General features: G+C 34.4%; 1 protein-coding gene across 6 annotated transcripts in view; it reads left to right on the top strand.

Moving 5' to 3' along the window:
* Nucleotides 1–27,498, top strand: part of LOC110991488 (neurobeachin) — a 413,995-nt gene that overhangs the window by 247,843 nt on the left and 138,654 nt on the right. For 3 of the 6 annotated variants that reach the window (XM_045633387.1, XM_045633392.1, XM_045633390.1), the window contains exons 20-35: nt 218–363; nt 868–1,032; nt 1,715–1,894; nt 2,791–2,886; nt 3,457–3,564; nt 4,241–4,394; nt 7,039–7,127; nt 7,345–7,485; nt 8,599–8,709; nt 9,458–9,551; nt 10,056–10,147; nt 10,619–10,817; nt 11,240–11,475; nt 12,993–13,301; nt 15,173–15,305; nt 15,693–15,829. In XM_045633387.1, the coding sequence (XP_045489343.1) occupies nt 218–363; nt 868–1,032; nt 1,715–1,894; nt 2,791–2,886; nt 3,457–3,564; nt 4,241–4,394; nt 7,039–7,127; nt 7,345–7,485; nt 8,599–8,709; nt 9,458–9,551; nt 10,056–10,147; nt 10,619–10,817; nt 11,240–11,475; nt 12,993–13,301; nt 15,173–15,305; nt 15,693–15,829 (2,390 nt within the window). The remainder of the gene's footprint in view (nt 1–217; nt 364–867; nt 1,033–1,714; nt 1,895–2,790; nt 2,887–3,456; nt 3,565–4,240; nt 4,395–7,038; nt 7,128–7,344; nt 7,486–8,598; nt 8,710–9,457; nt 9,552–10,055; nt 10,148–10,618; nt 10,818–11,239; nt 11,476–12,992; nt 13,302–15,172; nt 15,306–15,692; nt 15,830–27,498) is intronic. The other 3 variants (XM_045633388.1, XM_045633391.1, XM_045633389.1) reach the window with 2 other exon arrangements.

Genomic DNA, 27,498 nt, shown 5'->3' on the forward strand with positions numbered 1-27,498 from the left:
GAAAGGCTAGGCAATTAATGAAACGTCTTCGATACGAGGCATTGCCTAGCTGTTTGATAAGGCCGCTTATTAAACGGCGTTCTTTAGTTAACAGGATCGTCTGTTAATTCAACGGCTAATTAAGTTAGTTAGCGATATATTTACCTAGCTACTAAAGCGATGAGAAAATTATATACACTATTGGAGGAGTTGGAAAATAATGAAGATGTTATTTCAGAATGTTCTCGATCGGCACGTGCGTCTCGCGCGATGTTCTCTCCTGGTCCAACGCGGCCTCCATTCCGCATTCCGGAGTTCCGTTGGTCTTATATACACCAGCGTCTGCTTTCTGATGTCCTGTTCTCTCTTGAGACTGATATACAAGTGCGTTTTAATTAATACAATTAATTAATTTATGATAATCTCAAGTTAATAAAGAATTAACGTAAAATTTCCTAGAATTTTTTGCCAATTTTCCGGGATCTTCCGGTTATTTACACTGACATAACAATTGGGAAAGATATATTATGTTTGTATGGTTGTAACGAATAATTTAAAAAAGTACTGCTCGGTGCTTAAAATTAATAGTAGTCTCGCTTTTAAAACTAAAAAAGCCTTGCTTGAAATAATACTTGTACGAATACAAGTACTATTTCTAAAATATTAAAAAAACAGCCAGCCATGCGATGCCGGGATCATGAAGCAATGTTTTTTCATACTTTGTTCAATTTATTCACTCGTGATTTGTAAATAAGTATGGGTTGGTTTTGAAATGAAAGTCCCTACGTTTTGTGTGACTGTAGGCTTTTTTAAGGTTCTGTAAAGGAACTAAAACCAGATACAACAATAAAAAAGGCGTTATATTTTTATTCACAAATGAATTTACAGGTCTGGCGCAGTCATTCAACCAAGTCAGTGATTGAATTTGTGAACAGCAGTGAAAATGCAGTTTTTGTTGTCAATACTGTGCACCTTATCAGCCAGCTGGCGGACAATCTTATCATTGCCTGTGGAGGATTATTACCACTGTTGGCTTCTGCTACATCACCTAATGTAAGAATTTTGGCAATATATTCCCATCACCGGACGGTGTTTCTATATAAAACACTAAAGATAACGTTATATATAATATTATATATAACGTTCAAAAGTGCCATTTTAGGTTGTCTAATTGGAATAAATGATTTGATATTTGATATTGATTCAAACCCTGGCAACCAACTAGCGATCCCTTTGGCATTGAGAGTGTCCATGGGCGGCGGAATCGCTTAACATCAGGTGAGCCTCCTGCCGTTTGTCCCCTGTTCTATAAAAAAAACTACAATTTATTGCATTCCTTATGCAAAAATTTTACCCCCAAAAATGTTAAGTAATACGTTGAACGCTTCCCAAATTGGTGATCAGCCTCTTGTGCCTAACCGTCGACTTTTTGGATTTAAGGCAAGTGTTTTTCTCAAGATGTTCTCCTTCACCGTTCAAGCGAATGTAACACTGATTGGTGATTGAAACTAAAACCTAAAGCCAACACTTTTCTTAAAAAAAAGTTCTTTTCATATAAGTAATAGGGGGGAAAACGAGCCTGCGGGACGCCCAAAAAGGGCATCGCAGCCCATAGACACCCATTTTCAGTGGGTACGTTGTCGGCCTTTAAGGGAGGAGTACGCTCGAATTTTTAATAGTTAGAGGTCGTATCTCTCAGGGAAGACTCCTAAGATCTCAAATATATTTATTACAGAATGAATTGGATGTGATCGAACCAACACAAGGCATGCCCGTGGAAGTAGCAGTTACCTTCCTCCAAAGACTCGTGTCGATGGCTGACGTATTGATCTTCGCAAGTGCTCTTAACTTCGGTGAATTGGAGGCTGAGAAGAACATGTCCAGCGGTGGAATACTTCGGCAGTGTTTGCGCTTGGTATGACTTGCAGTTTTATAACAAGTTTTTAGAAACTTTGTAATAGAATGTCTTTTTTCGTCTTACGTACAAGCGCCAATGAATTGTGAGATATTTGAGTACTTAGAGTTTTTAATAAATAACTAAGTTGATTCTAAAAATATATTACTGACACCCAGAACATACCAATATGGAACATTTTGCTATGCTACCCCAGAGACTGTTCGGTTTTCCGGAATGAAAACTTCTTAAGTTGTTTTTTAAATTTTTCTCTATATGAACATCAGAGTTGATGTCATAAGTTTTTAATTAACAAAACAATAGGGGTTAATCGTAAAGGGGTGAAAAATTAAGGGTTGTATGTATGTTATATCATAAAGAAATAGAAACAAAACTTTTGTAATATTTTTTTTAAAAATGAAGATAAAAATGGATAGAAAATTAAAAAAATAAAAATAAAAAAGACTTTGTTCTTCTGGGCAAGCGATATGTTAAGTTAACTACGCAAACATGCGACACAGTGTCACCATTAGATGTATAATATACGAAGCTACTCACGATTATAATATAATCATACAAGTGACTCATAATTTAATGGCCTTGTTGACAAATGTTATATTGTAGTTTTAAGTAATAAATTGACAGTTTCTGTAATTAGAGATAAATAGTATTTTCCATAAATTAGTTGAGAGATTGAACAGATTCTTGAAACTGTTATATTATAGTAAAGTGTTAGAAATAGAAAAACGTTGTATATTAAGTAACCGTAGTTTACGTACGTATACGGAGCCTACGTACATATACCGTGTACGTTATGCTTCCTTTTAACTTCTTGTGTTGATCTTAAGTTACTAGGATAGTATGAGTAAGAGTAGATTAGCGTAGTGAATAGGATGAGTAGCTGTAGCGTGTGACAGGTCTGCACGTGCGCGGTACGCAACTGCCTCGAGTGTAAGGAGCGACAGCGCTGCGCGGCGCGACCCGCGCGGAGTTCCGAATCACCCTCGCCTAAGGTAACCACTGATACGTTTATAGCGTCCTAGTACTTTTTCTTAATAGAGCTATTTGCTATTAAAAAAATAATGTTTTTGAAGTTAAACTTTCTTTTGGCGCAATGGAGAAAAATGATGAGAGTTAATTTTTTACGATGCGCGCGCAAACCAACTCCTAAATTCGACACCGTAAAGTTAGATCTAGGTGGCATGGAAATCGAAAAACTATGTTTTAAAACTAAGGTTGTAATATTATAGTATTTTTATATTTAGAACACGTGTTTCGTAACTGTGAATAAATATTATTTTGGTGTTTTTAAATCAAATTCATGTACGAAGATGATAGTATTTACTAATAATTTATTTATTTAAATAAAATCTTTTTAATTAATTTTAATATTTATCGTTAATCACTACTGCATATGAGTTATTTTTATTTCCATACGCCAAAGAAGTATAACTTCTAACGCGTGTACTTAAGTACAGACACTCTTTTTTTATTAATAACGATTTAGCTTTCTTAGTAAAGGTATAATAAACAAATCTTTCTGAATAAACCACATTAGTTAATAATCTTTTAATACTTTTCAGAGTGTAGTAGCGAGTTTAGCAGAAGCGTCAAGTCCCGTAAAGGACCCAGAAAGACTGTTACAAGACATGGATGTTAATCGTCTCCGAGCTGTTATATACAGAGATGTTGTAAGTAACTTAATATATAAAAAAATATTATTAATTTAAGAACATATAACTATCGAACTCTACAAAAAACATTAGCTCATTTTTAATTCCGTAGAATTCTGACAGCTATCATTTTATGACATGTCAGAGATTACAAACTTTTTGGCCGGGCACATTTTTCGATTTTAATACGAGTGCATATTTTAGTCTATGCATACATTTAATTTGTCAATGAATGTATCCATTTTTTTAATTACGGTTCTCGACATTATAGTCGCATTTACGGCGACTGGTCATTGACGTCACATTATATCACAAACAGTAAAAATCGCACAAGTAAAGATAGAATTATACTTTTTTAAAAAGGTTAACTAAACCTGGAATTCGCAGTGATGCCAGCTAAATAAATAACAAACCAACTATAAAAATTAACACTCAATTGAGCGGATAATATCATAACATTCCCTGACCCTGTATATATGTACATATATATACAAAATTCCTTTCTATATGATTAAGTTTCTAAGGTATTTACGGTCAAACTTATATATGAGAGAGCTTAGAACACATAATAATACATATGTCATACACGGAAAATTGACAAATCTTTTGTTTTAAATCAGGTAAAAATTGTATACGTTATGTTTAAATTTAATTAACAAATATAACATTTATAATTAATCATTGAAAATTTCAGGAGGAAACGAAGCAAGCCCAATTCCTATCATTAGCCATCGTGTATTTTATATCAGTTCTAATGGTGTCGAAGTATCGCGACATTCTAGAACCGCCGCCGCACGCCACTGCGTCAACAGACTGCGCACGTCGCATTCACCACGCCCACGAACACGGTACGTATACGTTAGCCGAGATGAAACAATATTATTTATAATCTCCAAACTGGTTTTGATTGATTATAGACCAGTAATAGATGATAACGAAATGTATGAGAGCATGTCAAGACCACAGAAATGGGGAATCTTTAACCAAGAATCTTGATATCGCATTTTACGTGTGCTGCCATCTGTTATCACATTTTTTAACTGTTGAATTTATGAGCCGGCAACTCCTTCCATTTAATTGGAATAGCGATATAATAATGCAATGGTTTTTGATTTGACCGTCATTTAGAGGTCCAAAAATGCGTCAATAATTAAATTTTATATTTATCGAGGTCATAAAATCTGTAATTTCTGAATATCATCAAATGTTGCTAATAAATTAATAACGCCGTCAGTAGATGGCAAAGTTGGAAAAGTTTTATCACTTTTTGTTGCTATTACTTTCTATTGTATATGTATTTATCTTTGTAATTTAATTTGCTATAAAGCTTTTTTAACCCTTATTTATTATATTTATATATTATATGCTTAATATTACAACTATGTGTATAAATAATGTATATATTTCACTAATAAGCTCAAGTTTATTTGATAGCTATCACAGCATACCTATAGTTTCATTAATTTGCTTATTTTTCATGCTTTTTTGCACTTTCATATTAATATTTTCTAGGTAATCAGGAAAAAATCTGCTCAAGATATATTTTAAGCAGTCAAAAGCTAAAGCAAAGTCATTTATAATATGTACGAAACATATTGCCTTTGGAGGTGTGCCGTTTATGTTGACGATGTAATTATTTTTTTAGTGTATAATTTTTGTTTCTAATTCCCGTTTTTGCCGTAGTATTCGACTTTCTATTCAAATTAAATAATATTTCTTTTCAAATCTTCTGCTATATTAACGTATACAGCAGAGTAGTTATCGAATTTGTTTAAGCTTCTGACTGAATCGAGCCCTAGAAGGCGTATATCTGACATATCATGTTTCCTCTTTTACACGCCGCTTGATTCCGCGTCACGTTGGACACTGGTAACGATTACGTTTCTTTCACACTGCGATGATCACACATCGACGCACACACATTCATCCTGATTATCCTTAACATCATCATTTGTATATCTCCGTCTACCCTCTAATTATTATTTCTGCCATTTTCAATGCTTTATTTGGTCCTATTCCTTAACTTTGACGAATGTGGCAACGACTTATTTCTCCTTTCATGTATATTTATATTCTTCTGACAATTTAATTTTTGATATCCATCTCTTCTTTTCAATCGTCGGATCTCTAACGTCATCTTCTTAAAATTCTCTGTCCTATCATTCTGCTATCTTCAAAATCATTCCTACGTAAATCTTTTTGGGAATTGGGTTGGTCCTTGGTATTCCTTGGTCCCGGGTATAGCCGGCGGATCCCGGCCCCTTTTCGCGCAGTGGTCGCATCACGTCTACCCGCAGTTCCTGGGTGGTGCGCAGGCGGCGCGTCATGCGCACTGCAAACTGGATTGCGCGCACATTAGCACTAATACGCACGCGCACGCTCGCATCGCTAGTTACCACCGCGCGCACGTGCACGCAGGTAAACGTGCGGCCAGACGCGTTCGCATCTACGTCTGATCTTGAAATCCATTTGGAAAATATTTTGAGAATGACAAAGATGAGTGTTAGAAAAACACAAAAATAAAGTCAAAAATTTATTTGATTTCTAAAAGAGCGAATAATAATGTACCTGTCTGATATAGATTTACAGTATTTACCAATTATGTAAGATTTTTAAGCCCAGAACTTGTGACATGATGTAGTAACAAGAGTTTGAGTGATGATGTGTAATCGCACTAGAATGTAAGAAAATAAGAAAGTTATTAAAAGTAGCTTGACGAATGCGCAAGAATTGTGGAAGATGTTGAATTATATGTTTATTTATATATTTAATTTATAATCCTACAGCTAACTTAGGTTATATTTAATATTATACAATTATACTAAAATATAAACAATTATACTAAAGATGAAAAACATAAATTTACAAAAAGGTTCAAACAAGTACGGAAGGAAGAATCATTAAAACATATTAAATACGTTCAACTAATACCTAATTTGGCAATGTTGTGTGATGATGTGTAAGGTGGTAATGTTCGTGAGGGAGTGTTTATGATATGCATTATGGATATTCTTACTCCTTTAAGACTTCACAAAACAAATCAAGGCTTAAATATGTATGCTACGCGAGATTTTTGCATAGTTAGTGTGGATGTGAGAACGTGAAACAAAGCACGATTAAGACTCTTGTTGCAATGTTATCAGGGAGAAAACTGTTGTTATAAATGAAAGAGTATGCTTTGGTATCGCTTCTAAGCTACAGCTAATATTTCCTGATGCGAGCGCTGTCAACTAATTCCTATGGTCGATGTTTGCGTCCGTTATTTTGTCTCTTAATTTGACCAAAGAATTTTAAGAGTCAAAATATTCAATCAACACGCTTCCGCCATTGCTAACTGTTTTTTTTATTTGCGTTTTCATTTATTATATCATTAAATGTTTAAATTTTAGAACATTTGGTAGCTTCCATGTTTGCTGGATGATGTCTTGTTTCCGCTTTGAATGCTTCCTGATCTCTTGTAGCTACAAGTAGATGATAGAACTTTCATTTCAGATGAAACAGCAGAGGACGTCGAGTACGCAATGATTGTTGTTGATGAAAACAACTCTACCGCTCAAGACCTGGATTCACCGTCCATGAAGGTATTTCGCTTTCAACCATCCAGCATGGTTTACTTAGTAGATATTTAGATTTAAATTCTCGTTTCGTAAGAGCATTTTTGAACCGTTAACATCTTGGCATGTATTTAAGAAAGTAGAGTGATAGAAGAATGGTACCAACGATTTGTCAGCGATTTGTGTAGACGTGTTGATGCTTCTTACATCCATTGTTATTTTGCTGTCGCGTTTGTATATAAAGGATGGCGAAAACATCGCGAAAATTGAGACCACCACTGATGAAGTGAAACCATCTGAAAAGAACGTAGAAGTTACACCAAGTGCCGAAAGAGAGGAACCGCTGTTCCAGTCGAGTTTGAGAAGACCTGCGCGTGCGCCAAAGGTGAGCCAAGGATCTACCGATGTTCTAGTAGTTTCTACTCTTCTTTCTACCTTCGGTGTCCTAAGGTTTTTGAATCTTGTACATCCTTACGATGTCTAGATTGTTCTAGTAATTAGACAGTGTGCTACTAACTGATACTAATAATTGTTTACCTTTGTAAGCCTCCCAGCTCCAGATCAAAAACTCTATCGGAAATCACGGTGTCCGTGGTCAAACTGGTTCGTAGTTACTCTTTATTGGTTCTTGAAGCCTAGTACATTTGACGGCAGTCAAGTTCTGACACCTCATTGGTTCTTGATGCCTGGTACTTTGAGAGGCTATTTAGATCTAACACCTCATTGGTTCTTGAAGCCTGGTACGTTAACGGCTATTTATATCTAACATCCCGTTGGATCTTACAGCCTGGTACATGTAACGGCTATCCAGATCCGATCTTAACACAGCTTCAAATGTTACGTATACGTCACGTTTAAAAATCACGTGTGACGCTCGGCAGCTGTGAAAACTATAAACGCTAGCACAAGCACACTACACAATTATTTCGCTACTAAAAAAAAGATATTTTTTTACGCCGTTAAATATATTTTAATGTCATTAATATATTAACACAGCTTTGACACTTAAAATATCATTTTGGACTAATTTGAATTGCCCAGTTATCAAGCCATTATTTATGGAATAACGTGGACATAGTAAGTATTGCTATTTAGTACAGTGATTAAAAACATAATTTAGCATGTAAGCATGTATGTTTGTTCTATTGCTTCGCTTTTTCCACACATCTTTTGTCTCGTTTGCATGTCCACTCCCTCTATTTCTCTTTTTTCTACTGTGTGAAACGTTTTAATGTTATTGAATAAGAATTTTAAAAGATAAGGTTTGGTTATCAGCTCTTGAATTTATAAGTGACGTATAAACTAATAGACTATAGTGTTTCTTATAGCCTGGTACTTTAAATTATTAGATTAATACTCGGTTGGTTCTTCAAGCCTGGTACATCAAACGGTTATTCTGATTTGAGAATGAGAAAAAACAGTTCAGTGAATTTGCACTTGAAACTTTCAGTCAATAAAATTTAAGCTAGTTTCTAAGTTATAAGTCTAAAATTAACAGAGCGTGGATTCCATTGAGGACGCGGGGTCGTTCCACCTCAACTCCACAGAGACCACAAATAATGATCCAGAGACATCTAGCGAGATTGCATTGGACGACAATAAACATCCCGTAAGTCACATATAGTTGATAATCTGTAATAGATGGCGCATTATAAAAGTAAGAATTTTATTCACATAGTTTCATTCATTCATTCATTCATTCGCATTCACTGAAACAAATGACAAATGAAACCACTATACTACTACATACAATACAACGAGTTCTAAAATTAAAATCCAAAAAACGTTTTCATTAGCAATATTTCTAACTGGCCAGTTCTAAACATTTTCAGTTTTAGCCACGTAACGCTAAACTAGTATTGTCTTTTAATAACATAGTTTTTACACATTTATAGAAACGCTATTGAAATCAAAAAACAGCCCAATTTCAATAGAGAAGACCTAAAAATATCAAATACCTGGGATCCAATAATATCCAATTTACAATCTCAAAACAAACAATCTGCGAAAATGGAGGACACCGTGAGCAATTTCTGCAAAAACCCTTCATCTTTTAGTCGATATCAACTCCGGGGAAATAAATAATAATATAGTAATTAGATAATGTAACTTTTTCTATAGCTGTGATAATTTTTGAAATTAAAAACCCTTTGTCTTCAGTCACCAAAACCACGCATGCTGTAAAGCACTCAAAAGTTCGGAAAAAATTTTAAATTTATGTTAAATAATTATAATACATAGCTTCAATCCGGTAACAAAGTGTTTTTTTAAAGGCCTAACTAATTTATTCATTATAGTCCTTTTATAATGAATAAAAACTACTATTGCAGTTATATAGATATAATCGTTATGTTCAGGTGAGTAACGACGAGTCCTGGACTGACGTCAATCTGAATGATGACGCTGAACGAGGTCCAGCCACTATTTCTGGAAGACCAAGAGACCATGAAGGTACAAAGTCATATTTGTATTCAAAATATTTCCGTGCATTATAGGTATGAGAGTGCTTGGAAATCTTCGTAACATTTTTTAAGCGAATTCAAAAATGGAATCGGTTTTTAAATTTAACGGTATATACCTACATATTATATTGTATATTTTATATTTTTTTTTGACGTTCATAAGTGTACATTATGAAGAAGAATAAATAAATTTTGACTTTTATCTTTTTTGAAACCAATGGTGGGAATATAAGAAACATCACCAATATGATGATGCAAATTATGAAATGGTTCCTTCGCAATTTTTATTTATTTTATTTTTTTTAATCCATCTGCAATCAGCTTGTTGGCTTTTATCACATTTGAAGACATAAGGCAGTTATGGAACGCAAATTCAACATTTTTTCCCACTCCCCAGTAAAAGGTTAAGAAAATATTGTTTGGGTTTGCTACTTTATATGATAAAAACACAATTTTTAAAATAAATTTTGTTGTAATGACATTTTTTTTACAGAAATAGAGAAACAAATTCATCTGCGCAGTGAGCAACACGTTCAACGATTGCAAAATCGTAACTTACAAGCAGCTCAGAGGCACTTACATCAGGTAGATACCCCTTACTTCACTATGACATCCTGGTTACTTTGACATATATTTGAAACGGTTTAAATTATACGTGTATATAATTTATACATATATATATATTATTATGTTTTCTAACTGAGATTGTGGATTGGGTTTCGGCGTCAGTGGCACCTGAGGTCGTAGGTTCAATCCCAAAATTTATTTGTGGGCATTTGATATTCTCTTGCCTTAGTTTTTAAACTTAAGCTTAAAATTATATCTTTATTTACAAAGTTTCTAAAGTTGCAGTTTAGTTCTAGGTAATATAATTCGACTATTTTTTTAAATGCAAGTTAAAAGAACTAAATAAAAATAAATAAAATAATTATCTTTCTAATTTGCCAAGTTATTGAAGACATCAATAGCTGTGCTCTGTCTTTATCACTATTAATATAGGAAAATCACAAAACATAGCTGAAACCGCCAGCCTCTGAATAATAATGTATGTTTCAGCAGGAAGCAGCAACTACTTGTAGTGATAATGCAGGTTGTGAAATCACGGGTGTTGGGGCGCGTGAAGCCTCACTAACACATAAACTGGAACGTGCTTTGGGTGCTGTATGCCCACTACTTCGTGAAATTATGTTGGATTTTGCGCCATTTTTGTCTAAAACACTCGTCGGCAGCCATGGACAGGAGCTTTTAACTGAAGGCAAGAATTATAACATAATACCCTTGCTCTCGTATGTTATCCTGGTACTATAATAAATTAAAGTTTCAAAGACTTCAAAGACTTAGTATATACTGGCGTATATACTAAGTCTATGATATATTCACACTGCTTACACACGGTATATGTACATGCTAATGAAAAAAAAATCTGTGTGTACTGCACCAGATGTTATGCGACAGAATTGCCATCTAAAGTCCTAATATGAACGAATACATCAATCAATAGCGTGTATTTTATTCGAGCTACCTTCCTTTCTCTCAAACGCTGCATATTTTCGTGACGTTTCATCCGTAAAAATTATTCCTCATGCGCCTCGATAACTCAAAAAGTTTTTATTGTCGATCACTCATAATCATAGTTTCTTATTCCTATTATATGATCTTTAAAATGTAAAATTTCAGGTCTTCAAACATTTAAAACCAGCACGTCTGTGGTGGAACTGGTGATGTTGCTCTGCTCTCAAGAGTGGCAGAACTCCTTGCAGAAGCATGCTGGCCTGGCATTTATTGAGCTGATTAATGAAGGAAGATTGTTGTCTCACGCTATGCGAGATCATATTGTTCGAGTCGCTAATGAAGCCGAGTTCATTCTGAATAGGATGCGAGCCGACGATGTTCTTAAACATGCTGATTTCGAGGTAAGATTGCGGCTAATCCAACAATATTTATTTTAGCAGACTGGTATACAAGTTCTCTAAATATGTCTACCAAAATCCTGTGCCCCTTTGGGTCATAGATAAACCACTTATAAGCTAAAGATATGAAAGGAAAGAATGTCTATTTTGGATGTTTTGCGTTACGTAAAGTGTATAATTTAAATGTAATTAATACATTGTATATGATTTAAACAAGTATACTTGACAGAATTTACTGACCACTGCATCTTTCATGTTGGTTATACGGAATGTTTTTTTTTAGTTTTAGACGATATAGACGCCGTATAATGTTATTTTTGTTTCGCAATCGTTATTGTGAGATTTTTTTTAAAGGCACGCCTATCTTTTCGAATCACATCAAAATCAATAATGCGGTTCAACAATTACAATGCTAAAGAGAAAATTAAAAACCAGAGACAAACTAGAGTAAGAAGTAAAATTTAATGTCTACTTTGCAATTATTATTATTGGTGACGGATCAACAGTGGCTAAAGCATCTTACGCCTGTTACATATTCATTGCCCTCCCTTAACCCGCATGCTTCACATCGGTACACCTCTGATGCAACAACTTCATAAAAGCATCGGACCGATCAAACTTCAAATAGTCATAAGTGTCGCATCTTATATCGGGCCGATTTAATTATCATATTTAGTAAAGTAACTATTAATTGTAGAATTCAATTAAATAATTTCAATACATTTTGGTTTTTTTTTTGGGATTCGCCGCTGGCCCTCACTTAATTCGTTTGAAAACATAGAGACTTTAAATAAATCTGCTTCGTACACTCAGAGCGTCGTGTAATCTGTTTAGAGGAGAATCACAACCGACGTTAGTACTACCCGAACATTAAAAAGGACTGATGTGTTTCTTGTGATCCTCTTTAAAAAGAAGTTCACTTGAACTCAAAACATTTGTTAGATTTACCAAATGGTTTAAGTTAAAAATAAATAAATCTGAATATATATATTTCTTGTGTGCGTGTGTATGTGACTGAACTCCTCCTAAACGACTGGACCGATTTAGACGAAATTTTTTGTGTGTGTTCAAGGGGATCTGGGAATGGTTTAGATTCACAATTTTGTCCGCAGGACAATGTTTTTTTAATTAATTTTCAATTTATTAGTTGTTGTTGATTTTGGAATGTTTTACATTGGATCCGACAGACGGCGCTACCATCGCAGTGTCAAATTTTAAATAATATTCGAATTTTAATTTTAGTCTGTCCCGAAATTAAAAAAAAAGTTTTGTTATCATTGTGTTATATCGTGTGTGATCATGTGCTGGATCGTTAGATATTGTCATAACATTTGAATAATAATTTTCATCAAAATGGCTTATTAAAAATTGAAATTTTGAAATTAAAGACGTACAGACAGGACAACGTCTGTCGGATCCGCTAGTGTATATATATTTCTATAATTAAAATAATAAAGTCGTCTAGTACTTATTGTTTATTGGTACCAGGATGACATAAAAACAAAAGAGGTAATTTACAGTGCCTCTGCGGTACATGGGGCGCCGAACGCGCGGAAGAGGAGCGGACGTGCGAGCGTTTAATTGCGGGAGCGAGACGCCGAGACACTGCTTCCGCTGCCCGTATGCTCGATAAGCTTCACCACGCATGCGCCGCTAGCTGCGGTGGTAGCGGAGCGCCATCTTGCGAGCACTGGAAGCTCGATTCATGGGAAGATGACGCGAGAAGACGACGCCGTCTAGTTCCAGACGCGCGCGGAAGACGACATGATGAGCGCGCGCATTCTACACACCATGCTCAGTCACATCCACCAACAGATGCAATACTACAGGTATTTTATTGATTATATGCGGCACTAGTATGTAGAAGAGTTGGTATATTCTTTGACCAGAACCCTGAAAGAAAAAGAAAATATGTAAATGATTAAAATCAAGATTTATGTATATGTAGCATAGTATGTAGTTTATATAAAGTATGCAAGTAAATCATTGGTACAATTATTTTTATATACATATCGCCCCGGGGAACAAACTTGTCAAAACAAAATCTATTTTCTTCAGGAAAAATAAAATATACACACATACTAAATGTACATATATAAGTATACATATCGCTGCTAAATAAGCAGTAATGGGCTGTATAGATCTATATTAAATGAACAATGTATTCAAGGTATTTAATTGGTTAAGGATTAATGCTGTATTGGTTAAAATCGCTTCGAAAATTAGCCATTATTTGTCGTAAAAAGTAAATGACAAAAAAAAAGTTATTGTGGGTTATCCCTAAGAGATAGACATATACCATCAAGGACTTTTCTGGAGACCTTTTCAATGTGTAGAATACTTAGTACATTATTTTGATATAACTCGTAGTGGAAAATATGTAATTATTTACGACATCACATTAGACACCTCAAAAATAACAGTACTTCTCCACTATTTAATGGATGTGGTTATACATATAAACTATGTAATTTTATACTATGTAGTGATGAAGAGCAACATAATTACAGATGACACAGAGATCGTCTATTACGGCGTCATATTTTAACGAATGTCGAGATCGTAATGATTTATTACAAGTAGCGGCACGAAACTCTAGCGCTGACCGTTATTTCGCTTAAGTAAAAAATAAGGTACCTGAGGGGGGCTAGCGGAATGAAGAGCGTCGATTGGCTCTCCAGTCGCATTCCGGCCCCCGCACCACAGTACACATGCGCAGATATCCCCTCCACGTATCGGCCAGCGCTAGACTTACGTGCCACTGTTTTCGTGAAAATGATCTTGGTAAATAGGGATCTATTATTACAACTCTTTATTCGTTTTAAACTGCCGCATTAACGTTTTATGATTGATTGGTAGAATTACACTATAAACTTAAACTATATGGGTCAACGTTGCTCTTCAAGAAAGTAAAATTAGGTAAACTAGTATAACTAACATTGTGTTCAGTATTATTTTCGTAAAATAAAGTCATTCTCGTGTTTTTATGCAAAAAATCTGGAAAAAAATACAGTTTTAGTACAATATATTATAATATTTTTCTGAAGTATTTCCGAACCAATTCGACTTAGGGTCCTTCAAGAAAAGAGCGTACCAATTCTTAAAAGGCCGGCAACACACTTACGAGCTCTCTGGCATTGAGAGTGTCCATGGGCGGCGCTATCACTTAAAATCAGGTGAGCCTCCTGCCCGTTTGCCCCCTGTTCTATAAAAAAAAAGACCCGAGCAAGTCAAAAATGAGAAAACGAACAATCCTGTAGTGCTTTACGACTTTGTTCCCCTAGAGCCAGCAATATAATAAAATAAAATATAAAAATAATTGTACCAACGATTAATTGCGTACTATATTTATAAACTACATACTATACATATATATACAAAAATTATTTATTCTTAGGGCCTGTTTCACAATGTCCGGATAAGTTCCAAATAAGCTATTTGTTACTTATTGGTATGATAAATAGTATTTTTGCGTTTCACGACTGTCAGATAGCGCTATACGTCATGAAATTCGAAGTTTCTTATTTGGAACTTTTATCTTTCGAATAATTTATGTGTTGCATAGCTATTTGGCACTTTATCCATACATTGTGAAACAGGCCCTTATTCTGAATGAATAAAGTAGGCATTTTTAATATTAATTTACAATGAGATACCAGGCTCTCAGCATGGCTAAGGGTATAATTTCTCAAATTTTCAGGCGACAGAGGAACTCCACGCGCGTATTGCGGGCGTGTCGGGTGGAGCACAGTTACCGGCTGCGCCTGCACAGGAATTGCTGGATGACGCTGAGTTACTCATTGATGAGAGGGATGCTGAACAGGATCTTAGTGGTAAAATTTTTATTATTTACTTCTTTGGAGAATTTCATGTCTGCTTAAATTATGTAACGTCTTATATTGTTATGCGATCCTAGTACGTTGCAATCTGTGTTCTAATAGAAATTATTGGAAAGAATGTTATTTATTTAATAATTAATTTCATTGGGCAAGCTTGACAGACGGACAGACAACGTAATAAATTGCATTAATTTTAAATGAGTAAATTCGCGTATAATCTCAAAAATGATACGCGAATGCACACACGGTTTTTAATTCGTCTCGTTTCATAATAGAGTAAACACAATTAGGTAGAAAGAGACGAAAGAGTAATCAAATGAAAATTGCCGATAGCGTGTCCTTTTATTTTAGAAGTGACCTTAAATGTTTGTATTTTTCCAGGTCCTGTAAATATGAGCACGCGGGCGCGTCTCGTATCTGGAGGAATGGCTGCGCTCGGCACCTTGTCGCTGACAGCCACTGAACTATACTTTGAAGTGGATGAAGAGGATCCAGAATATAAGAAGATTGACCCTGAGGTAAGTTCTCCTGAAAAGGACAGTTTAGTTTCCAGCTGAAGAGATACTCTTTGCATATTTTAACCAACGCCTTGCAAGAGCGACCTCCAAGCGAAGCGAGCTTTGGACCTGGATTAAATCCAGGATGTATCTAAAAGAGAAGGGAAAAGTTAAAAGAATGTCATGAAAGTGGATGAAGCGAGAGGTATGTCAGGGCCGTAGCAAGTAGGGTATACATGGTGTCTACCTGCTGAAATAAATATATGATTTACACCAACAATAGGAGAGTGGTCGGACGTCGAGGTATATAATCCACGCTAATCACGTCGACGTCCGTCCACAGCACCAGAACCAGGGATGTTATGGAGTTCCGTAACCGTAATCGAAACAATCGGATATCCGAAATAAATATGTATCCGAAACCGCGTCACAACTTTCGGATAGTTTCGGATAAGGGCGGAGTCTAAAATCTATATAAAACTACATGTTACGACAGGTTTTTGTTAATGGTTTCATTACAAAAAGAATTAATAAGAAAACATTTAATATTTTAATATTTCATACATAGGTTATAAGTTAATATGTACAATGTATAAAGCTAAATGTTTTTGCAATGCTATTAAATTTAAAACACTTTATTTTTATTTACTTGCCTATATGACCAGTTATCCACAAGTATTCCTCCTGTTTTATAAATATAGGTTACAGTTCGGTACCGATTTCTAATAGTTCAAGAACTGCCTTTTCCCTTATACAATGCAACTGGAGCTAGTATCGGCGAGCAGTTAAGAATCCTACCAACGCATTTGATGTCGTCCTTTGGTCGTTTTGGTCCGTGATTTGAAAGTACAGTGTAAACTCTTTATAACGAAACTCTAGGCATTTTTTGTCGTTATAGGGAATTATCGTTATGTGGAGTGAACAATCAAACAACCAATTTAACAAGAATTTTTATTATGTACACAAACTTTTTCGTAGACACTAATCGCTTTCCGTTAACTGGCTTTATTTCTCATTTTCTAACGAATGTTTTAAATCATTAAACTTTACCTTTTATTAGTGTAGAACCTGTTATAACTAATAAATTTAATCAATAAATCTTTTTTGTATATTTGAGACAAAACTGATTTAAAATAAGGTGTGACATGAATCTTTGTTCTATAATTTATGTACGCTTCGTATTTGTTTAAGAGTAGTAAAATTGAATTGTATTTACGAGGAATTTGTCGTAAATCGCAAGGATTTTTAAGGAGTTTTGAACTTTGTCACCGGGGGATAGAGTTGGATTTCAATTGTATGGTGTATGGAGTTGGGATGTTTTGTTTGTTTGTTGTAGGCGTGTAATATAACCGCGGTAACTGAATATGAGTCAGATTAAAGGACGAACAATAAGGCCCCGCAGCGCTGGCCCACGTGGCGCCAGTGTAGGGATGTGCCAATGTCGATAAATTTTAATATTGAATTTATACAAACGGAGAGCAGTGTTGGCCTAGTGCGAGCGTCTAACTCTCATCCCTGATGTCGTAGGTTCGCTCCCCGATACCACCAATGGATTTTCTTTCTATGTGCACATTTAACATTCATACGAATGAAGAGGGAGGAACCGGAGGAAACCGGCTTGACTAAGACCCAAAATGTCGACGTAGAGGCATAGGAGAATCTTCTACATTTCTGAACCAATTCGACTTAGGGTCCTTCAAGAAAAGAGCGTGCCGATTCTAAACAGCATTTGGGAGCCCTCTGGCCCCAATGTCCAAGGGCGTCAGTATCACTTAACATCAGATGATCCCCTTTTACCCCCTCTTCTATAAAAATTAATGTAGCCTTCCTTATATATAACAACCAAATTGAATACATATATTATATTATTAGGATAACACACAGACTTAGATATCTAAATAAATATTCTAACTGTTTTAGTTATTTTTTTATTATTTAACTTGCGTACAAAATCTTAACAATTTTACTGTAAGTCGTTTAAAAAGAAACGCTTTTGCTATGACATTTTATATTTTTAATCTGTTAGCCATGACACAGATCATATAGATTTTTATAAATTCGTAAATATTTAATTGAAATATCGACAGAGGTCAGGCCTAGTTGTTAGCGGTGTGTGGTTCCGAACTTCAGTCTCAGACAGGTCTACAATGGCGTCCCGCTGCGCTCGCCGTTGCACGATTTTTATTTATGCTGGAGAAAATGCAGTCAATCGAAGTGTTTTTAATTACGACTTGTTAACATTTATTGTAAAATAAAATAATAATACACTTGTAATCTGATAAATTTCATTATTAATTTACGGTTCATTAATATAAAAATACAAGCAGATTAGGCCAAGCGTTGTCGTGGCTAAGGTTTTTGTTATATAACATAGTAGTAAACTATTCAAGGGAAATGGTAGCAGAACTTATGTGAAAGATAGATGGCTTATGTGAAACGTTGGTACTTTTAACACAGCGCCATCTGTTAGAAATGTATCAAATATTAAACAAATAGTTAGCAATAAAACAAAATTGCGACTATAATCAAAGATCTAAGCTATCCTATCTCTTAAATTGAACCAGACTGCTCACGGTGTGCCAATTTAATTTAAAATCGGTTAAGTAGTTTAGGAGTCCATCGCGGACAAACATCGTGACAGGATATTTATATATATTAAGATTAATATATGTGAATTTAGTTTTCTTACAATTCAATGATTTTAGGTTCGATATGTCAAAACGCCAGTGGTCTCGTTTCTTCTTATGCAAATTACGCGAAAGTGACAGAGACGAAACATAATTCAAACCTTTGCCGATGATTTCTGAGTTATAAACGTTTTCTTTGCTTTCTTCTGTATAATGATATGTTGGTATACAGCAATGGTTTGAAGGTTTAAAGTTTACCAAAAGACTGCCCAACCTGGTGGTGATCTAAATCCCTGTCTTGCATCATTTGCAGGCCTTCCATTAGAGGAACCTAAAAAAAAAAACCAGTAGTGCTACCTTCTGAGTCTGGGCTTTAGATTTCTGTATCTGCTTCCGGGATTATTTATTCCTAATACACACTTTTCATGCTAACACACCTTTGGGTCTAAGCCCAATTTCCTTACAATGTTTTTCTTTTCGCTCGAGTGTTATATCCATATGGACACACCGTCCTTTGGTCCACAGCTATACCAACACTGCTCAGAGATAACTAGATTTAGTCTAGAACTGTGGTATGCTTATATAATTCCTTTTCTTGTCCTTAGACCAAAACTATTGCGTCTTCATCTGACAGTTTACAACCAGAAACAATATTGGTTTTAATATTCTTTTTTTAAAAGTGACATTATAATGAGTATACCGCGAATACATATGAGAAGTCAGAAGTGTAGCTAAGGGCAATGTTTGCTCATCTGTCAGATATAATGAATTCATTGCTGTTGCGGTCAAAATCATTGGGGCGAGACAAAAGTTGTAGCGATATTATGTGCTTTGACATGTCTTAAGAATACATATGGATTTTGTTAACCGAAGTTAAGGAAATTGTTTGGTACATTAAGGCGTAGTTTTCTTTCTTTTCTTTTGACTTTCGAATTTGGTAACTTGCTTGTTCTTTATAAAACTCTGTTGCTCACATCGCTTCAATACTTTCGAGTGGAAGATAGAGGATCTTTGACTCTGTTTGCGGCGTTTGGCGTATTCGCTACCAATGACTTGACAACATCGACGCCAACATCATCCAGATCATAAAATGTTCATGGAATTGCGGACGATAGAAACTCAAGGTCCTTACTGAACCAGTGGCAAGAGAAAACCCGGTAGACCGAGGTTGCGTTGGTGGGATGGAGTTGACAAGACCTCGAAGTAGGTGATCGAAGTCGGACGCATGAATCACCAAATAGATTGCGATGGTAAAATATACTTGAGGAGGCTTAGGGACTTACGACATTGTAAGAGTAATATTGAAGAAATAAGGCGACAGATAATGCCTAGATCAAGTGAAATCGCTTACCTCTTTTGTTTTGTGTCATTCTGGTATTATACGATCTGTGGCCGAAGTATTATTTACTGCGACTAATTCAAACGATTTAAAAGATTGTAAATTGAATTCGTAATGGGGCATTTTATTTGTTTATGCTAATCACGGTTTTAATTAAGCGTGTCGTGTTTATGGTTGATGAGAGCGGGGTGGGTGATGAAAGAATTCGTGCTATGTGTCTATAAAAAGATTTGTAATTTATCGATTTGTACATTGTGTATGTTTGTCGACATGACTTTAATAGACTAAGGTACAAAAACGCTGTCGAACGGCATCAGTCATTAATAAATGTCGTTATAAATAAGCCCCATTAAAGATGTTTGCTTATGCAAATTAATTAGTAATAAATTCCCAATGGTATAATAGAATCTATGGACGCGGGATGTTCCCACGTCATCGAAAACGCCGGGCCGTCATAAATAAACACATTACGTCACTTTGACAGCTCCCGGTCTACCTGACACGTGTCATCGTGGCCTAAGATTTATTGTTATGCATTTGCCATTAAAATATAAACCTTATTAATACATGTTAAGATTCCTATTTCTGTAAAATCGAAATTTAGGAAGTTTCTTTTTGTTTTTATACGAGGCTCGGTCCTACCTGTCGTTTCTGCATTATTTTTAATATTTGATTTCAAACAATGATAACAATTGAATGATTTGTTGTTTGTTTTATGGATATGCCATACGCGTTTTCAAACTTAAATATCATTTTACAGGTTTTACGATGATTAAATTTTGTGATGATTTTAATCAAAAATTAAACATTAAATTGATTTTACCGGTCTCTCGCTGTATTAACACGTGCTGCATTCCAAATATATCCACTAAAGAGGATTCAATCATAACTATGAAATCAATTGACCACCATTGTTTTTTTTTTCATTTCATACACAAGCAGAAGCCTTTTGTCCTGCGATTTGAGACATTCTGGATCCTCACGATGTTTTCCTTTACCATACGAGCAAGTATTGAGTCAGAAAGTTCATTAGTGGACACCCAGAGATCTTACCTACTCCTACTCCAAAATTGTGAACTATACTTAAATTTCATATCTCCTCTAGGATATACTATAAATAGTATCGTTATCCTGTCAGTGGCCCGTACCGGTGTTGGTTGCACGCAGGAATTTAGGCGCCAGATGATCGATAACCCCCCGTTGTCTATTGTTATCTTATATCGATATCAACAACGAATGTTTCCCGTCACTAACCGATGGTTGAAGCCACGATTAATTTGATTTGTTTGCTTAACGAGAGTATCCGCGTTTAATGACATTAATGTCGGTTTTATAAAGATTTTTTTTTTAATTAAGGGTCTGTTTCACAATATCTGGATAAGTTCCAAATAAGCTGTTTAAACTTATTGGTAGGATAAACAGTAATTTTGCGTTTCACGACTGTCAGATAGCGCTATTCATGAAACGCGAAGTATCTTATTTGGAACTTTTATCTTTCGAATAATTTATGTGTTGCATAGCTATTTTGGTACTTTATCCATACATTGTGAAACAGGCCTTAAGTCTGGTAATTGGAGGGAAAAATGATTAACGAAAATATATTTTATATGTGAGAAATGTGTTTTATACCATGCCCCAATGCGTCTGTGGGGGCCATTTTTAAACATATTTTTTTGGTAACAATAAATAATTAGTCTTGAGATAATTACCAAGGTAACATGGCGATGTGGGAGACGAAAAACGCGCGGTATGCGAACCCGGGGGCGCCAAGGGAGCCCTAATTGCCGAAGCGTTAACGGGAGGGCGGAACCACTTGATTAAAAAAAAATTAACTATACAAAAAGATTGAGTCACGTGTTGTTGGTTAGGGAAGGAAGTCGCGTCGCGGTTGGTCTCGCGGGAATTGGAATTGGAAACAAAATTCCTATCTTCTGAGAATTGCTTAGACGATTTCTTTGAAATACATACATTATATTTATTATTGGAACGATCCTTATCGCGAAAGGGGTATAGACGGGTAAAATTAAGATCAAATTTGTAACGACGCATTCTGCTATAGACTCCACCGAAGTGGGGCCTGGAACTAGTGCTGGGCAGGCTACTTCTAATTAATCTGCTATATTTGTTTTAAATATTGTAGAATTGTTTGACGATTTGCTTTTTTTAAAAAAGAGTACCGAGAGTTTTTTACGCCGGCTTTTTCTCTCGGCCAACACCCTCTGTCTTCTTTGCTGATGAGTAGAGATGCCAACGGGCTCGAATTTAATGACATGGAATAAGTGATACCATGATGATCTTATGTTCCAAATAAACGTATTTTAAGTTAAGCAACGTCGGGCGAGGTCAGTGCTTGGATGGGTGACCGCTTGAAAAACCTCGTGATGTTGGCCTTTTTTCGTAGGGATATAAAATGAAAATTATTTTTGAAATCACTTTACTAAATTAATCTTGTTTTTGTTTTGAGAGATCAAATGTACACCGGAATCTCTAGTTTCCTTGCGAAATATAGTTACATCATCATCTACCTTTAACAGAAATACATTATAATAAATAAAGAAATAATGTTTCAGAATGTCATGAAATTCTGCGAATTGAAAACTTAGTGAACTAATATCACAACGGGAGCGGCTTGTGGAGATGAACCAGATGAGACTGAATTAAAAGATCTGAACCACTAAATACGAAATATGCTAATTAATTGTGCCACTTAATTTGTATTTAATCATCATATCATATAATCATAGATAAAATTTGTTATACATACTAATTACTCTGATTGACTTAGGGCCTATTTCACAATGTCCGGATAAGTTCCTAATAAGCAATTTATTACTTATTGGTAGGATAAACAGTATTTTTGCGTTTCACGACTGTCAGATAGCGCTATTCGTCATGAAATGCCAAGTATATTATTCGGAATTTTTATCTTTAGAATAATTTATGTGTTGCATAGCTATTTGGCACTTTATCCATACATTGTGAAACAGGCCCTAATTATTTCTTGGTACATGCCAGTGTTTGCACATGAATTTGTAACAGATTTAAATGCGTTTGTGATTTGTGATTTAAACATGTTATTTTCTCACGGGTATCGTGCGTTTGTATCGTAAATATTGATAACAAAAAATAAATTATGTGTTTGTCGCGTGATAATGTTACACTACTGACACGGCGACCAAAAAGTTCAAACTCCCAACACTAAAGATTATAAAGAATCGTTCACACGACTTTTAGCAAACTGTGGAACATATAAAATGTTGCCACTTCACAAAAACTACAAATTAATCTTGATTTAAAGACATTTAACGAAATGAACGTAAATTTATCTCTAAAGTACATAAAAATTCAAGTTCCCAACACAGATTACAAACAATCGTATGCATTTCTTTTAGCTGTGGAATATGTGAAATGTTGCCATTTAACTAAAGCTGTACAAATTTTAACATGATAAGACATTTAACAAAGCGTAAGCTTCTCTGTAAGCTACATCAAAAAGTTCAAATTCCCGACACAGATTATAAACAATCGTACGCTGTTACAAATTGTAGAATATGTTAAATGTCAATTATTATCTGACACATAAACGTAGTCAGCACACGACCATATCCATGACAGCCAAATCCAATATTTTTTAGGTCGTAAACCAAAGACAATATTGCGTCTATAGACACGCCGTAAATCGTGTACAATTTATATCAGTAATGTTGCCATATTAGGATGCGAGAATTGTGTCTACTATAGAATTCCGGTAGCGGCATTAAAGCGGTGTTTGTGCACTAAATTCACACCGATACTCACAAATGTACTATTCATGGTGAATGATAAAAGCATGTGTGGGGTGACGATCATTTCCGTAAGAAATCTTCAGTCCAGGAACCGCCATGTTGTTTTAGAGATTTGGTGTTATAATTTCGCCATCATAAATTTTTTGAGCTTGATAAGATGCGTTCAGTTGTGCGTTCTTCTCCCACATCATCATGATCACATCTTCTCCAATCTGAAGTCATGCAGGTTACCTTAAAAACTTATTGAAAACAAGCAAACAAACAAAAAATCATTTATTCATGTAGGTAACATAATGTACACTTATGAACGTCAAAAAAAGAAATATACGTTAAATGCTTTTAATTTTATATTTACTTCCAGTTCTCAAATCAAGGGCGTAGAATGGAAGAGAATAACTGGCAATAAACTCTCCGCCACTCTTTATAATCGCCAAGTTTTTTATTTTACTCAACGTTTGTAAGAAGCTACAACCATTACACCATGTTCCATATGACATCTTGAGTGAAATGTCTTAATAAAACAATATGTGCTAGTAAAACAATATGTACTAGTATATAGTAAATACAGTTGTAGGCTTAATTCTTTAATAATTCATTAAATAAATTATTTTTAACTTTTTTTTGAAATTTTAATTTTATGATAAAGACTTCAAAATTCAAATATATCATACTCACCCTACACTTAATATGGTTTAGGCGCCATTTTAGATCACGTAACGCCAACAATGGACGATAAAATACAAGCGCGTAATATTAAAACAAAATCATCTTTATACGTGAGTAGAAACACATCGAATTACCAGGAAATCTATCATAACATTATGGGAAAATTTGATAAATTCCGTTGCGTACACGCTTCTATGAATTAACAGTAATATTGCCTCCAAAGGGGAACTCTCTTTAACTTGGATTTTTTTGTGTGTCGTTCATCCGTGGACTGGTCTGGACGATTGAGGTGAATGATGAATGAATGATTAGGATTTGCAGCAAATGTCGCAGTGTTTTGTTAATTATACTCACTCACTCCGCCGGCTCTGGGTGTCTTCCAAAATTAGAATCTTCTAGCATTCCCTTTCCTCTCGCCTATTACTGGCGGGCCCACCCAGCATAGTCGATATGCCAATAAGGGCCTACCAACTGTTCTCTTTTGGTTTTTTATTTAACATATTAAAAAAAACTTAGTTTGATTAATAAGTTTAATTATTTCAATAAATTTTATAGTATTAATATAATATTTACCAGACAATAATAACTATTCCATTCCATTAAATTAATTTAAATATAGAAAATAAATAAAAATAAGAAGGTATTAATTTTAATTAGTTAAGTAAGCGCTTGGAGATGGGTCAATGTAAAAAGTTATATTTGTAGGAAATAAAAGGCTTTTTTATTTTATTTTATTTAATAACCTATTAGGTACCGTTGAGCAATTTTGTAGGCACGCGCGTGGTAGCCGATGGGCGTTCGCGTGTGGTCCCTACAAATCCTTGTTAAAACTAGCCTATCTAGACTTCTGATAGCCTAGTCCTTTTGATAATATAATTTCTAGAATAATCTGTTGTAATACATACACACAAACATAGTTTTGTTTTTATACTATCTTAAATTTATAGAGCTAAACTATCTCACCCAGAAAAGTAAAGTAATTAGTGTATTAAAACATAATTTGGGGCGTATGTATTTGGGTAAATGTTTGAGTAAAGAATACTCTAGAGCTGTCAAAAACTGAAAGTATCTCCTTGACGTATACGGCCAAAACCTGTGCCTCGGTTTACATGGAACAACACTAGTAAAAAACATATACTTTAAATATTAATGGTTAATTTTATGCATATTATATGCTGTATATGACATTGATAAATGACCTATGCGCGATTCAAAAGCTAATCACGCTTAAAACGGAAACAGTTATTAGTTATTAGCTTCTGTATTTGCCGAAGAATCAATCAGCTTTCTAATGATACTAGCTGTGCCATCGTTGATTTAAGACCCGTGAACATTATGCGTTCCTAGTACTTTTTTGTTATGTACTTACAAAATATTAATTGCATTAATTAAATTAAAAATATTTATTTAAAATATGCCTAACCTACATACATTAGATATAATAATTAAAATTATAATAGTTATAAATTGTTAAATATATTAAAATAAAAATAATAATCACCAGAGTCTCTCTCTCTCTCACTCAATCACTCTCTCTCTCTCTCTCTCTCTCTCTGGGTCACCGGTACTGTCAGGCGCCATCTGAAATTTTTTTTCGCGTTGCGTTTTTTTTTATTTTATGGCAATAGTTATAACTTTATGCCAGTATCAAGTTCGCGTTGCGTTTCTTGGCGAGTAGTTTCTTACCGTAAACCACAGATTCTATGCGTTAAAAGTTCGATTTTATCTCCTGCGTTCCTGTTGAATTAATCCAGCAGGTTCTTCTTAATAAGTCCTGTCTATATGCAATTTAATTTATAAATGTTGTATCGTACTGAGCGGGCATATATAATTATTTATCTGTGATTACATTGCGACTCATTTGTCTTTATTAGGAGCGGCTTCTGTAAACGGTAGTCTGACATGTATTATCTATGTTTATTATTAATTTGGATACGCCTATTCTATTTCGATTGAAAAAAATATTGTTTGGTATCACCGATGTTTAAATAATTATTTCAAAGATTTTTGTGAGATTTTTTTTTATTAACACGAGTAGAAAATACTCATATTATGATTAATAATAAAATATAATATTTCAATGTTTTAAATCAATGTTTTCCAAGCATTTTTGTGCCAGCTTACCCTTTGTAAATTATAATTAAATTAATTGAGTAAATTTTCTAAACTTGAAATGAAAAACTGAAATGAAAATTATTTCAATTTATTAAAATCCTTGGGCGCTTAAGGTTTGAATTTGATTAGATTCTTCTCAAGTGTCCATGTTGTTTTTCAACAACAGTTATACAACAATAATCTAGATGTAAATTGCCAGTTTGACTTTTCAATATTATAGTTGGAACATCGTAGAGCGATAAAGTATGATTTGTAATTTCAAATTAAAAAATCCTTTATTCATGTAGGTAACATAATGTACATTTATGAATGTCAAAAAAGAAATATACATTAAAAGCTTCTAATTTTACATTTTCTGCCAGGTCTCAAAGCAAGGGCGTAGAACGTAAGAGAAGAACTGGCAATGAAACAAATAAAAAATTACATAAAAAAAAAATATTGTTTAAATACAATTTTAAAAGTACTACCATCGCCATTTTGAAATATAAGACATACATTGACAATTAGCTCTGAAATACAGCTAATAAAATTAAAAATGTATTGATTTTTATACCTTGCATTATTAAATACAATGGCAAAGTTTTAATTATTGAACGGTTCTGATTGCTAAGTATTTAAAAAGATATTATATTAATATAATATCTTATATATCTATAGTACAGGTTCGAAATAAAAAAAATAAATAAAAAAAAATTAGAAATGTTTGTGTCACATTTATTTAAGCCTAGAACTGTATTTTAAAACACTTGTCCTCTTAATTGTTTTATTAAGATATTTCAATAAATTATTAAGTTATTTTGAATTTTTATTTATTTTATAATGGTTAATTTTTATTTACTGGCAATATTTCCATGACAGCGACGCTATTTTCGGCCAACTATGCACTGTAATGTGTACTACACACATGACACACACATTATCAAACGTTACGATGAAGTGCTTCCGCTAATGTATTTCAAAGTATTCTTGTTTACATGTCATTTTTCGACTGACCCCAATTTAGTTTTGAATTAGGAACAGATACCATAGTACCTCCTAAAATCTCCTGTGCGCCGTGTATATACAATTGAATACAAAAAAAAAAAAATAATTTTGTGTGTCAGCTCCGACGCACGACTGGAGTTTTTTACTCCTTAAGTATGATTGTCTAAACATACG

The sequence above is a fragment of the Pieris rapae genome, chromosome 23 (genome assembly GCF_905147795.1).
Source record: "Pieris rapae chromosome 23, ilPieRapa1.1, whole genome shotgun sequence".
NCBI lineage: Eukaryota > Metazoa > Arthropoda > Insecta > Lepidoptera > Pieridae > Pieris > Pieris rapae.